The 13,487-nt window shown below is 48.3% G+C and overlaps 1 protein-coding gene across 1 annotated transcript in view; it reads right to left on the reverse strand.

The window, feature by feature from the left end:
- Ccz1 (CCZ1 homolog, vacuolar protein trafficking and biogenesis associated) overlaps nt 1–13,487 on the reverse strand; it is a 66,072-nt gene that overhangs the window by 2,345 nt on the left and 50,240 nt on the right. The window contains exons 8-14 of the mRNA XM_021162225.2: nt 12,234–12,315; nt 9,444–9,505; nt 8,968–9,079; nt 3,956–3,989; nt 3,252–3,369; nt 2,203–2,361; nt 1,511–1,638 (exon numbers count right to left, since the gene is read on the reverse strand). Of these exons, the coding sequence (XP_021017884.1) occupies nt 1,511–1,638; nt 2,203–2,361; nt 3,252–3,369; nt 3,956–3,989; nt 8,968–9,079; nt 9,444–9,505; nt 12,234–12,315 (695 nt within the window). The remainder of the gene's footprint in view (nt 1–1,510; nt 1,639–2,202; nt 2,362–3,251; nt 3,370–3,955; nt 3,990–8,967; nt 9,080–9,443; nt 9,506–12,233; nt 12,316–13,487) is intronic.

The raw sequence follows: 13,487 nt of genomic DNA on the forward strand, positions 1-13,487 counted from the left end.
TGTGCAGCTATAAAAGGACAGCTGTGCAGTGTGCAGCTATAAAAGGACAGCTGTGCAGTGTGCAGCTATAAAAGGACATCTGTACAGTGTGCAGCTATGCCTTGTTTGCGAATTTATTTTTCTTTTCTTTTTTTTTTTTTGATTTTTGGAGACAAGGTTTCTCTGTGTAGCCCTGGCTGTCCTGGAACTCACTCTGTAGACCAGGCTGGCCTTGAACTCAGAAATTCACCTGCCTCTGCCTTCCAAGTGCTGGGATTAAAGGAGTGTGCCACCACGCCCGGCTTATTTTTCTTTTCATAGCACTTTAGAAAACACTTTTTTTTTAGGCACTGTTAAGTTTCCCACCTCACAGGAGAAATACAAGCATTTAATGAGGGACTGGAAACACAGCTCAGCGGCTAGGAGCACCTGCTACTCTTACAGAAGACCCCATTTGGTTCTCGGCACCCACAGGACAGCCTACAACTGTCAGTAACTGCAGCTCCTTCTGGCTTCCTCGGGGACCAGGCACAAGTGGGTGGGACACAGACATACATGCTGGTAAAATACCCATATGCATAAAGTTTTCTTTAAACCTGAAATACACAGAATGGAAGCATCTGCTTGGATCTTAGGGGTTTTGTTCTGGTTTCTGTTTGCACTGGAGGCTGAGTTAGGCCCTCACTAATGCTCGGCAGGTGTAGCAGTGGGCTACATCCCTCACAGACCCCTGACACCCATCTCATTTTCCTCCACCATGTATTCAAGGTAGAGACTCCATTAATAGCCCAGGCAGACTTTGAAGTTCTCACCCTCTTGCCTCTTGAAAAGCTGGGATCCAAGGCCAGGAGCTTTTGTTTGTTTGATTTCTGGGGCAGTTATGAGCTGCCCCATGTGGTCTAGAAACCAAACTTGAGTCCCCATAAGAGCAGCAGACACCCTGAGCCTTTGGAGCTGTCTCTGCAGTCCCTGTTTTTTTGCTTTCTAATGTGTATTTTATGTGTTTTGTCAGCATGTATGTCTATCACCACGTGTGCCCGATGCTGTCAGAGGACAGACAAGTATTGGATCCGTGAGAACGGGGCTACAGCTGCCTGCAGGCCACTGTGTGGGAGCTGGAACTAAGCCTCCGTCTTAACCCGGAGCCGCTGCTGCAGCTCACCAAGTTACTTCCCTTTTAAAGAACTTCCTATTTCCTTGTGTGTGCATGTGTGTGTATGGAGGGAGACAGTATGCATGCGTGAGGTCTGAGGACATGCTGTGTGTCACCAAGCTTGGCAGCACGCTCCGGTACCCACTAGGCCACTTCTCAGGCCATATTTACTGTTTTTGAGATAGGGTCTCCTGTAGTCCAGGCTGAGTTCAAACTCACTCGTAGCTGAGGATGAACGTAAACTCCTGATCCTCCTGCCTCAGCTGCAAATACAGGTATGACCACAATGTGCAGCTTCTATAGTTTCTTAACCCAGGGAAAAGATTATTTGAAGTATCCGTGGCGTTAAAGTTCTCCTGAGGTCCCAGGTCCCCTTACCATTGACCTCGATCAGGTTCGCATTCTTCTGATTGAGAATCACGTACAGCTCCCGCTGGTCAGACTTCTTCCCAACAACCCAGTAGTCGCTCATGGCTTTCACAATGATTTCTTCATCTTCATCTGCTCTGTAACAAAGTTTCAGAGTGGGATGGCTTTATGTACACAGCTAGACTGGGAAGAGAAAAAGAATTCAAAACAAGAAATGGTACTAAGGGGCTGGAGAGTTGGCTCAGTGGTTAAGAGCACTGACTGCTCTTCCGAAGGTCCTGAGTTCAAATCCCAGCAACCACAAGGTGGCTCACAACCATCTGTACAGCTACTGTGTACTCATATACATAAAGTAAATAAATCTTAAATAGAAAGAAAGAAACGATACTAAGTTGTAGTTATAAATGGTTAAGTAGTCACGGATGAAAGGCAACATTGTGTGATGTGGAAGCAGCCTCTTCTTAAGGGCTTTGGGTCACTTGGTTTAAAGGAAATTATTTAGCTAGGCATGCAGGCATATGTCTATAATCCCAGCCCTGAGAAGGCTGAGGCAGAGAGATCTTGAGTTTAAGTACCACTAGGCTATACAGTGAATCCCATGTAAACAAACAAATAAGATAAATATAAATATACATATGTATAATTCCTTTAAATCTATTCTCAGAAAGACAACATCCACTTTGAGAAGTCGCTGGGATTACCTGGTAAAGTCACTGTTGATGTCCCCTAATATCTTCATTAGATCTGGGTGGACGGATGTGAGTGACACACTGGGCGTTTTCCTCATGTGAATTGTACTTTTCTCTGCTAAATTCATGTGGTTGAAGTAGATGAACTTAAACTGGGGCTCCTTTTCAGACCTGGGTAGACATGACATTGAGATGACGACCACTGAAAGAGCAGTTATCCCAACCACACAGGCACTTGTCAGAGTGCAGAAGGGCAGTCTCAATTCACGGGACCTTGCCTCAAAACCAAAACCCAAGAGACCCACGAACAGAAAATACACAAACTAAAACGGAATGGCAGGGGTGGCACGGTGACTCCAAAGAGAAAGGCAAGCACCACCAAGCCTGAAGACCTGAGTCAGAACCCAGGGCCCACATGATGAAGGGAGAGACTCGACTCTTGAAAACCATTCTCTGACCTAGACACACACACAATAAATACATGGAATTAAATGACTATATAAAGGCCTTGATCTTCAGTGGCTAGGCACTCAAATCTAGATTCTCAGTAAGCTGTAACCGATGCTTCAAACAATAATAGCATGTGATATCTAATAAGATAGAATTTCCCAAGGAGACGAGGTCTACTTCTTAACCATAAAGTATTTCCCTACATGAGATCCTTGTAAATAACAGTCCACTGTCCATGAAGTCCAACTTATTCACCACCTGTCCTGTTGCACAAAACACTCTCTGACCCTGGTTTAGGAGACTAACAGTTCTTCTATCTCCAGTGCTGGGAATGAGTGTGCGCTGTGTACAGTGCTGGCCACGAGACTGCAGCTCTCTGTGCGTGTAAGACTTGGCACAGCCTCAGTGAAAACCACAGTGAGCTGCATCAGCCTCTTCCATGAAGTGAAATGGACATTCCGGTCGGGACCTACCTTTCCCTCTCCTAGGGTACATCACAGAGGGGACAGAGCTTTCCAGATTTTGAGGAAATGCTGCAGTGCTGACACTGTGACACCTTCAGTACCATAAGCATTTAGTCCGTGAGAATAAAGCCGAAGCAGAGTACGAACCCAGAGATCCTCTTGTTGATATTAAACTGCTCACAGATGTCAGATGCCAGCACTGTAAGCTGGGGTCCAACGATGCTGTCCAGTCTTCGGCAGAAATCCAGTGTGAGCGGCGTGGAGGCTGGCAGGAGTTAAAGAAACAGCACTCAGCCCTGCCACCCTTGGTGCCCAACAGCTCCTGCTCACATGACTGCTCAGAACTTGACACAATTCAAATGAAAAACTTACTGACCAACTAGATGAGATCAAGACAGTCGGGAACAAAACCAACACTCAGAAGCCCGCCCCTCCCACACTGAACAGGAAGACAGAGCTGGAGCTGGTCTGGCTAACATGGAGCCTTTCCCTGTGAGGGGAAGCGTCACACCCCTTAACCAGTGGCAAACTGGCTGCCCTAGGAACAGCTAAGAAGGCCGAGTGTTTATTTAATGGAGTCCTGGGCTGTTCGATTGCCCTCAGACACACCTCACTTAACCCTGAGTCCTTAGAGAGCAGGCACCATCCCACCCACCCACTGCAGCAAGTGCGCTCAGGGAGGGGGTGGTCCTGCTGATCACCACTGAGAAGAACTTGAATGCTGACAGGGAGCAGTGGGTAAAACAGCCTGTCCGTGGCTTGTGACAACATACTGTCCATTAAGGACAGGACCTGGCAAGCTGCAGGGAGCTGAGCCAGTCAGACTGAAGCAGACCCACTCTGGTACCTACCGTCAATCATGAAGCACACGGCTGCACTCATGGCCTGTGGAGAGACAAACCAGAGATTACAATTGGTAGAGAAGAGGGGTGAGCGCTGTGAGCAAATGTGGCGAGCCTGTCCTCATCTCGACAGACCGACTGTAAGGAGACAGGGTGTGCTGAGCAGGGCAGTGTGGAGGCAAACAGCACAGTGGCTGACAAGGAAAGACGGACAGTCTGTGAGTGGTTCCACAGGGCCTCTGTGCTTAGGCTACAGCACATGGCCTCATGGCTCAGAGACACGGAGTGTTTACAAATGAAGTGGCATAGCTTAAAATGCTCTCAAAATAAAACAATACAAGGGACAGACTGGCATCTTAAACTGGGAGGTGGTGGCACAGGCCTTTAATCTTAGCACTCGGGAGGCTAAGGCAGGTGATCTCTGAGTTTAAGACTAGCTTGGTCTACAGAATGAGTTCCAGGGCAGCCAGGGCTACTCAGAGAAACCCTGTCAAAAACTTTATAAAAAGATTGGCATCTCACGAATTCACCTTCGTTGGCTGCCTGAGACTTCACTGTTCTAGTCTCTCTGTGTACCCTGACACTTTCCATTAAACAATGTAAGAAGAGACCACGTCATTACAACCTTGCCTCCTCTGACTCCAGCAGATGGCTGCAGTTATGACATTAGCAAGTAACAGCAACCGAGACCATGGATGAAGCTAAAACTGCCAAGCATGCTGGTGCACACTTGTAACACCAGATAGAGGCAGCAGGATCAGGGATTCCAGGGCAGTCTCAGTTACAGAGCAAATTCAAGGTCAGTCTGAGCTACATGACATCATGTCTAAAAGAAGAAAGCAAATAGGGTCTGAGGGGATGGTCAGTCCTCAACTGCCCTTGGGGAGGACCTGAGCTTAGTTCCTAGCACAAAACTCCAGCTCCGGGAGAACGTGGCGCCTCTGGCCTCTAAAGGCAGCTGTGCTCATGCACCCACACAGACAGTGTGACAACAGCTCCCGTGTGAACACGCACCCACACAGACAGTGTGACAACAGCTCCTGTGTGAACACACACCCACACAGACAGCGTGACAACAGCTCCCGTGTGAACACACACCCACACAGACAGCGTGACAACAGCTCCCGTGTGAACACACACCCACACAGACAGTGTGACAACAGCTCCCGTGTGAACACATACCCACACAGACAGTGTGACAACAGCTCCCGTGTGAACACATACCCACACAGACAGCGTGACAACAGCTCCCCTGTGAACACTGACAGTCTTTATATCTGCAAATGACCAATATGAAGAAAGCTAAAACTGATAACCTAAGCTCACATCTCAGTCCCTGGAAAAAAGAGCCAACAGAAACTGAAGCAAACCGTGGGAAGGGGTACTACCAGCCAGAGCAGGAAGGACTCCACAGGGAAGAGAGACCACACAGGAAGCCAACGCTGCCTCTTGGGAAAAACCAACACAAGACTGAAAAGCCTCTTCATATGCTAGACTGTCCAAAAGGACAAAAGGCTCATTACGGGAATCAACCATCAAAGGGAGAGAGAGACCTCGAGATCGCTGTCAGCTCCACAGGCAAAGAAGGGAAAACAACACTGTCAGTACTGTGAACACCTGTGTGCCAACAATCGAGCTAACTTCATGGAGTCCATAAATTCTGAGATTAGTGTACAAACCACAGAAGCAACCTCAAGAAGAAAAAGAAAAACAAGACAGACCACCACCAAAAACCTCACAATTCAAACCCTCCCAGTCACAGGCAGTGACTCACACCAATCTCAGCACTTGGGAGGCCTCTAGAGGCACATGGATGTCTGCGCTTGCCTTACATTCAGAGACAGTTCCAGGACACCTGGAGCTCCGCAGCAAGACCTGGCTTCAAAAGAACTAAAATACGACTTAAAAATGCTCACACAGAAACACCCACGTACACAGTTCCACTGGGAATTCCACACTTAAAAGATTGAACACCAATTCTCCAAGTCCTCCAAAACCAGGAGAACACTGCCCAGATCATTGCACGATGGCCTCACCCTCACACCTACTCAAAGAAATCCCAACTACAACAAACCACAGGGCTATCCATCAGGGTCCTTCAGTACCAGCTGACATGCAGGGCCGGGGAGGAAGGGCAGGCATGTGGGGCCAGCTGAGTGTCCAGGGCCAATCCCTGATAAAATCTTGGGCATGGTGGCCAGACAACTTCCCTAGAGGGCATGGCTGCCGTGCAATGCCCTCATCACTGCAGCAATCAGCTGTGCTGTCTGAAGAGTGCCAGTCTGCTGACTTCCAGACCCTGCTGCACAGACCTCTTCTTGACTGTGTGCTGTATGCACATGTGCAGGCAGGTGTGCACATGCATGGACACAGAGGACGGCATGGCCCTGGAGTGGGGGTTTGTTGCAGTTTTTCAACTAAACTGGCATCTAGCAGCCGTCTTTGCTCAGAACTCCCCATTATATCCCTAGAGCTGGAGATAGAGATGCATTTGAGACCTTGCCTGGCTTGTCAGGTCAGTACTGAGACCTGAATCCAGGCCCTGGCTCTTGCACAGCAAGCGCTCTTATTCACTCTCCAGCCCTAGACTGACTTCCATCCCTGCCATTTACCGTGACAAGTGTACCTTGAGTATATCTGCTTTTCTGAGTTCTGCTTTTCCTGTTAACAACTGGCCTTAAAGGTCATCTTGGAAATACTTCAAGAAAGCAGTTGGTGTCTAAAGTGAAAAAGTCCTGGGGGCTCCTGAACTTTGCAACGCTGGACTGGATGATACAGAACTGGAAACTCAAATAAACTTCCTCCCCAAAGTCACTGTTTTTGTTTTTATTTTAAAGATTTATTTATTTGTGTATATGAGTACACTGTAGCTATACAGATGGTTGTGAGCCATCATGTGGTTGCTGGGAATTGAACTCAGGACCTCTATCTACTCACTCTGGCCCTGTTTGCTCCAAAGATTTATTTATTATTATATGTAAGTACACTGTAGCTGTCTTCAGACACACCAGAAGAGGGCATCAGATCTCATTATGGAGGGTCGTGAGCCAACATGTAGTTGCTGGGAATTGAACTCAGGATCTACGGAAGAGCAGTCAGTGCTCTTAACTGCTGAGCCATCTCTCCAGCCCCCGGTCATTGTGTTTTAAGACAGCAATAGAAACTCTAAATAAGATGTGCATGCTACACACACACACACACACACACACACACACTGCATTTTCAAGGTAAGGAATGGAGAGTTACTGTAAAAAGGACACACACACACACACACACACTGCATTTTCAAGGTAAGGAATGGAGAGTTACTGTAAAAAGGACAGAGTTCTTGAGAGAGATAGTGCTAACTTAATAGTGTTTATCTTAGCACAATGTTTTTGAGACAGGGTCTTACTGTGTAGCTCTGGCTAGAGCTTGGAACTCATTATGTAGACCAGGATGGCCTAGATTCACCTGCCTCTGCCTCCCTGGTGCTGGAATCAAAGGCATGCACCACTACACCCACCCACAATACAAAAAAAAAAAAAAAATTAAGTTTCAATTAAACTGAGGTTACAGTAATGTGGGGTTGGGGGGGCACTCCCACTCTAAATGCTGAGCTGACCTCAAACTTCTGACATCCCTGCCTCGACCTCCTGAGTGCTCTGGCCATAGGCACGAGCCATTACTTGGCCTACTTGGGCCCCCTCACACCACCCTGCTTCACCTGAATGCACACAGCTCCTCTAACGCACACTGCTTTTACTGACGGTGCCTGTGTGTATGCCTATGCACCACACACGCACCTGGGGCTACAGACGTCAGAAGAGGATGTCAGATCCCCTGGAGCACCTAGCTGGGTGCTGGAAGTCACCCTGAGGTCCTCTGTCAGTGCTCATACAGCGGAGCCGCCTCTCTGGCCCGGCTCCATGTGCACTAATTCTTTTTAAACACTCATCTGTCCCAGAGTCCATTTCCTCCCTTTCAGCACTCGTACGGTTCTGATGGTTTGCTCTGGTTTGGTTCTGTCATACGTGAGCATAAGAGAGCCTTATGCTGCTGAGGGAGGTGAGGGAGGCAGTCACGCCAGGCAGGTGGAACTCAAGGAAGAGCCGGCCTGCTTCTCAGGCACGGAGGCCCACTCCCTGGTCTCTCTGGCTTCGTCACTTGTTGTTAACCACGCTCAGGCTTCACCCTGCCCCACAGGCTCAGCTGCAGGCTTGTCTGTGTGCAAGGACAGGAAGAGGGGGACAACACCCCCTTACTCCCTCTTTCCACAGCCACTCCCCACACCTAGCTGCTGGCCACTCTGAGTTGGGGGTTTCTGTGTGTTCTGAAGAACGGGTGGTCACTGCCTCAGCCCTGTCTCCTCACAGCCTAGGCTGCAGCCTTCTCTACTCTTGGATTTCTCTCAGGCATTGCTTTTAATCAGTCTACTCTCTACACAGTCAAAGGATTCCCACAGACTGTGACATCCTTTCTATTTTCCTGAAACATAGTTTCTAAGCCTTTGAATTAAAACGTATTTCTTTTGTGGACCACAACTGCCTTAAGAGAAATGTCGAGGGAGTGAGGGGAGGAGGTAGGGGGTAAGGAAGAAATACTACCCAAGCATGGTGGCACACATTTGCAGTCCCAGCTACTAGGAAACAGAAGTTGAAGGTCAGACTGTGCGAACAGTAGCCTCCCTCCAAATGAAAAGGGAGCTCAGCCCACACACATGTACCCATTCTTACAGGCACCGTGAGACAACACAGAAGCAGAGCTCGCTCAAGTGCGACCAACCCACGCATCTGTGCTCTGAGGCAGGCCCTCTCACGCCTTGGGTGTGGCCCTCAGACTCTGGACACTTGAATCCCACCCTAGACAGGACTTCTTTCACTAGTAGCAAAATTGCCTGAAAAGGTTGAAAGGCAACTCCCTGCTGCAGAGAACACCCTTTTTGAATTTTACACAAATCAGAACTTGTAACCCTGTCCCAAGAGATATTTAGGAGGTGTGCCTTAGCCTTCATCTGTAACACGAGGGAGAACGATCGTTACCTTATAAACAATTAAATGGAGCTCTTCATACGTGTCATCTGTATTTACAAAAATTTTGGGGAATCTGCATTTTGCTTCTGGATCATTAAGGTTCAAGGGTCCAGTAAGAAATCTTAAAAGTAAACACAGAGATGACTCAACTCAATGAGGTAAACATAACAAAACAAAACGCATTCCCAGTCAAAGGCTATCAATGTTCTGCTGAGGCTAGATGCCATTTGGTAAACACCAGATCAGAATTCCATAAAGCAACAGTGTGATGTGATGTCACTGGGAACGAGGGCTCCCTTTCAGATCGTTGCTCATAGGGCGATCCAGTGCCCGTCTTTATCTTTAGCAGAAGAGGTGCGAGACCCAGCACTGTAAGCAGAGCCGAGGCCCAGCACTGTAAGCCAAGGCCCAGCACTGTGAGCCGAGGCCCAGCATTGTAAGCAGAGCCAAGGCCCAGCACTGTGAGCGGAGCAGCAGACTCCTACCTTCCATAGTGTTGGAGATTCCCAGGCATTTCTGCCCTTACTGGGGAGTCCCTTCCCGCCAACTGCAAACAAAATGAATATTGACAACAATCACATTTTATTTTTTTACTTTCAGTTTGACAAACGGCACTCCCACTGGCTAGTTGGTCTCGAGCCATTTTGCTGCACTTATTTCCTATATTCCTTGCCACCCAGAAAAAAATAAATAAAGGAAACCTCATTCTTACAATGTGTGGGTTTGTCCATAGACTTGGCCAGAGCAGCTTTTCCGACCATGAGCAGTGCTTAAGGCAGGGACATGATAGCCAGGTCAGAGCGCTGAGCACAGTGCCTGAGCGAGTGCTCGGCATCAGACCTGGTCACCCATCAACCTTCTGCCACCCCATCTAGGCTCAGGGGACACGAACGGAGGGAGAGAGTAAAGAATGTAGGAGCTGGAAGATGGGAGGGGGAGAGGTATAAGCAATAAGACAATCATGAAAACGGACATGAACCAGAAGGGAATGGCCTGGCGAGCCCTGGGGAAGTGGACAGATAAGTACGGTGGTATGGACACACGTGTATGAAATTTTCAAAGAAAAGATAATAAGCATAGTACAAAAATATATAAAGAACTGACTAATTTAACTGGTACTATAATAATATGACTCTAAGCCTAAATCCCACAACCTACTACAATAACTGAATTCCATAAGGCTCTTCATGTCTTTCACACTGACCCATGGAGACTACTGTCTTCTTCCCATTCCCTCCCTGTGGGAGCTCAGAGTCACAGAAATGCACCCACAGATGCGGCTCTTAGACATAGATGGCAGACATCAACACCAGGCTTGTCTGGGGTCAGAGTGTGTATCTTTAGCCATGACACCAGGTTCCCTGGAAGACTTGTGCTTATCTGGTTTTGTTTTTGCTGAAAACACATTGTTTCAGGGGCTGGAGCAGTGGCTCAGCAGATAAGAGCACTGACTGCCCTTCCAGAGGTCCTGGGTTTGATTCTCAGCATCCAGCATCCATCTCTGACAGCTCACAGCATCCTGTAAGTCTACTCCCAGAGGACAGGATCCAAGTGCCCTCTTCTGGCCTCTTAAGGCACTGCACACACATGATAACAGAGATGCATGCAGGCAAAAGTCCCTGCATGTAAAACTAAATAAATTTTGAAAGCTGTTCAGTGCCCTTCTGGCTTTAGCATATAGCTTCAAAATACCTTCAATGCACAGTGTACCCAGAGATGGACACACAGCCCACCATTAATCTGTGACAGACCTCACATGCACGAGCTCAGATGGCCATGCTGGGTTGTAGCTCTGTGCTTACAGTGTTCTTCGGGCATGTCATCAAGTAACGGACAGAACTTCTACTGTGGCACCGAGCTGTCAAAGGCTGACAGGCACCAGAAGTAGCTCCTTGAAGGGCGTGCTTATAAGAAAGGCTTGGATACCAGGCAGAGCAGTGCTGGCCCCGCCACATTTTTGTTGGACAGGTATATGGTCTGAATCTAGAGTGTTCCTCGGTGACCTGTGTGAGGGACCTGGTTTAGTTGGCAGTGCTGCTGACATGTCACTGGACCTTGTGGAGCCAAGCTTATGGACGGCAAAATCCACTGCCAACTACAAAGCTGAGTATGAATGGACTCGTTGAGATGGGCTCCTGCTGAAGGCAGCAGGTCACGGGGCATACCCCTGAAGGACAGATCTATCCTGGTTGCTCTCTCCCTGCTTCTCCACCGAGGTAGGCAGCCTCTGCCACACAGAGCAGCCGATCTTTGTCTGAAACCTGAGACTGACAAACCAGGCTTTCTGCTCTGAGCTGTTTTCCTCAGGAAACCTGTCAGCAATGAGAAGCTAACACATCTCGCACCTTGGCAGGGTGCTGATGTCCTCCTGTGAGACAGTGTAGCCAACTCGATCCTAAGGCTATGAGGACGGCAGGTGTGCTGGGCACTGGGAACTGCTGCTGTGCATAGTGCGCTCAACAGCTGCTGGCTGCTGTGTCCGACCTGCCTGGAAAGAGCTTTGTTCTGGAGGGAGCCCGTCTTAAACCTCTCTTTCAATGTTTGTTTTCTTGAGGTGCTGAGGCTAGAACCCAGGGCTTTGTGTATGCAAGCAAGTACCCCTGAGTGTAGCAGAGAGGACGTCCCATTGTTGCAAATCAAGCTTGAAAAGCTAGAGAATGAAGATGGGATAAAGGTGAAAGGGGAGTTTGCAAATGATCAAAGCAAGGGAAAATAACGATTGTATAGGCTGTGAACACTTCACTTTCAACCTAATTAAGAATGCTGGTGTCTGCACTCAGGAGGCAGAGGCAGGCGGATTTCCGAGTTCGAGGCCAGCCTGGACTACAGAGTGAGTTCCAGGACAGCCAGGGCTACACAGAGAAACCCTGTCTCGAAAAACCAAAAAAAAAAAAAAAAAAAAAATGCTGGTGTCTAATGTTCTCCGTGGAAAGTTGGGGAGTTAAGTACAGTTGTGGCCAAGTAAGCCAGGCGTAAGGCACCTTCTCACAATGTCGTCTACTTCTAGAGGAAGACTGCAGGCTTAGGGCTCTCCCGGATCCCTGTCCCTCCCTATCTGAGACCCAGTTTTCTCCCTACCTGATGAACTGTTCCGCCTACTGCAGCTGAACACAGCAAGCACAGGAAGGATGACACACACTTTCATGTGTGACGGATCGATACCCAGCTAAGTATCATATGCCAACATAAAGCAGCTCAGAGGTGTCCTGTGCCCGGCTTACCACACCCACCCGCCCCTCCCCCGTCCACTGTGCGTCTACAGAATGCAATCATACCTCGGGTTCCATGTGCCTGGGGAACAGTGAGGTGGTGAGGTATTTGTACAAAATTCTCATGTCATCTTGCTCTAGTCCACTCCTGAAACATCAGCAAAGCACGAGTTAAAGTCTGGAAATGGCTTCTGACTTCTCTGATCTAGAGTGACACTTGCTTTTGTCTCTACGCTGTATGAAGATGCTGAGCTAGGGATACAGTACGATAGGAGAGTGCTCGCCTAGCGTGAAGCCCTGGGACCCATCCCCAGCCCTGCAGTAAAAACAAACAGGATGGGCATGCTGCTGTACAGCCTGAGCCCAGCCTAGGGAAGGTAAGGCAGAAGGATCAAAAGTTCAAGCTACAAGGAGCTCAAACGAAACAAAAACAAGACATGCGGACCCTCCAGCTGGGACCCTCCAGCTGGGAAGCGCAGGAAGGAAACACATCAGACCAAGCAAGCGCTGGCGCTGCATGCTGACCTACTGGCAGCTGCTGCTCCACAGTCCTGTATTTTAACTAAGACTCAAAACATGGCCCCAACAGGACCAGCAAGAAGGCTCAGCAGGTAAAGGCATTTGCTTTGCAAGACTGGCGACCTGGGTTTGATCCCCGGAACCAATGAAGAGTAGAGAGATGTGTGTGCACACACATGTGTGCACACACACGTACATACATACACACACACACACTTTTTTAAGTTTTTTAAGTCCAATAGACCTGACTTTCAGACTGAAATCCATACAGGGTTACTTAGGGAACAGTGGTAACCACATGATACATTCTAGAAAGACATCTTGGGGTCCCAGCCTACGCAGTAAATACCACACTCTAGAAAATATTTCTATGTTACAGATATATAATTTGACCATAGACATCAGAAGTATATGTGGATATTTGTTCTCTAGGTTTCAGTGTAGACAAAAAGGAGAAAGAAACAAGTTTCAGGCAAACTCATCTCAAAATGAGGCAGGAATACGGAGAAGTGTTGGGAACTGGCAGACATCTGCCCTTGAAGAGGTTTTTGTTGTTTTGGGACAAGACATAAAAAAGGAAACCAAAAGGTCCTGGGAGAACTCTTCAAGAACACCTCTTCCTGGGCTGGTGAGATGGCTCAGTGGGTAAGAGCACCCGACTGCTCTTCCAAAGGTCCAGAGTTCAAATCCCAGCAACCACATGGTGGCTAACAACCATCCGTAACGAGATCTGGTGCCCTCTTCTGGAGTGTCTGAAGACAGCTACAGTGTACTTACATATAATAAATAAATAAATCTTTA

Source organism: Mus caroli, chromosome 5 (genome assembly GCF_900094665.2).
Source record: "Mus caroli chromosome 5, CAROLI_EIJ_v1.1, whole genome shotgun sequence".
Taxonomy (NCBI): Eukaryota; Metazoa; Chordata; class Mammalia; order Rodentia; family Muridae; genus Mus; species Mus caroli.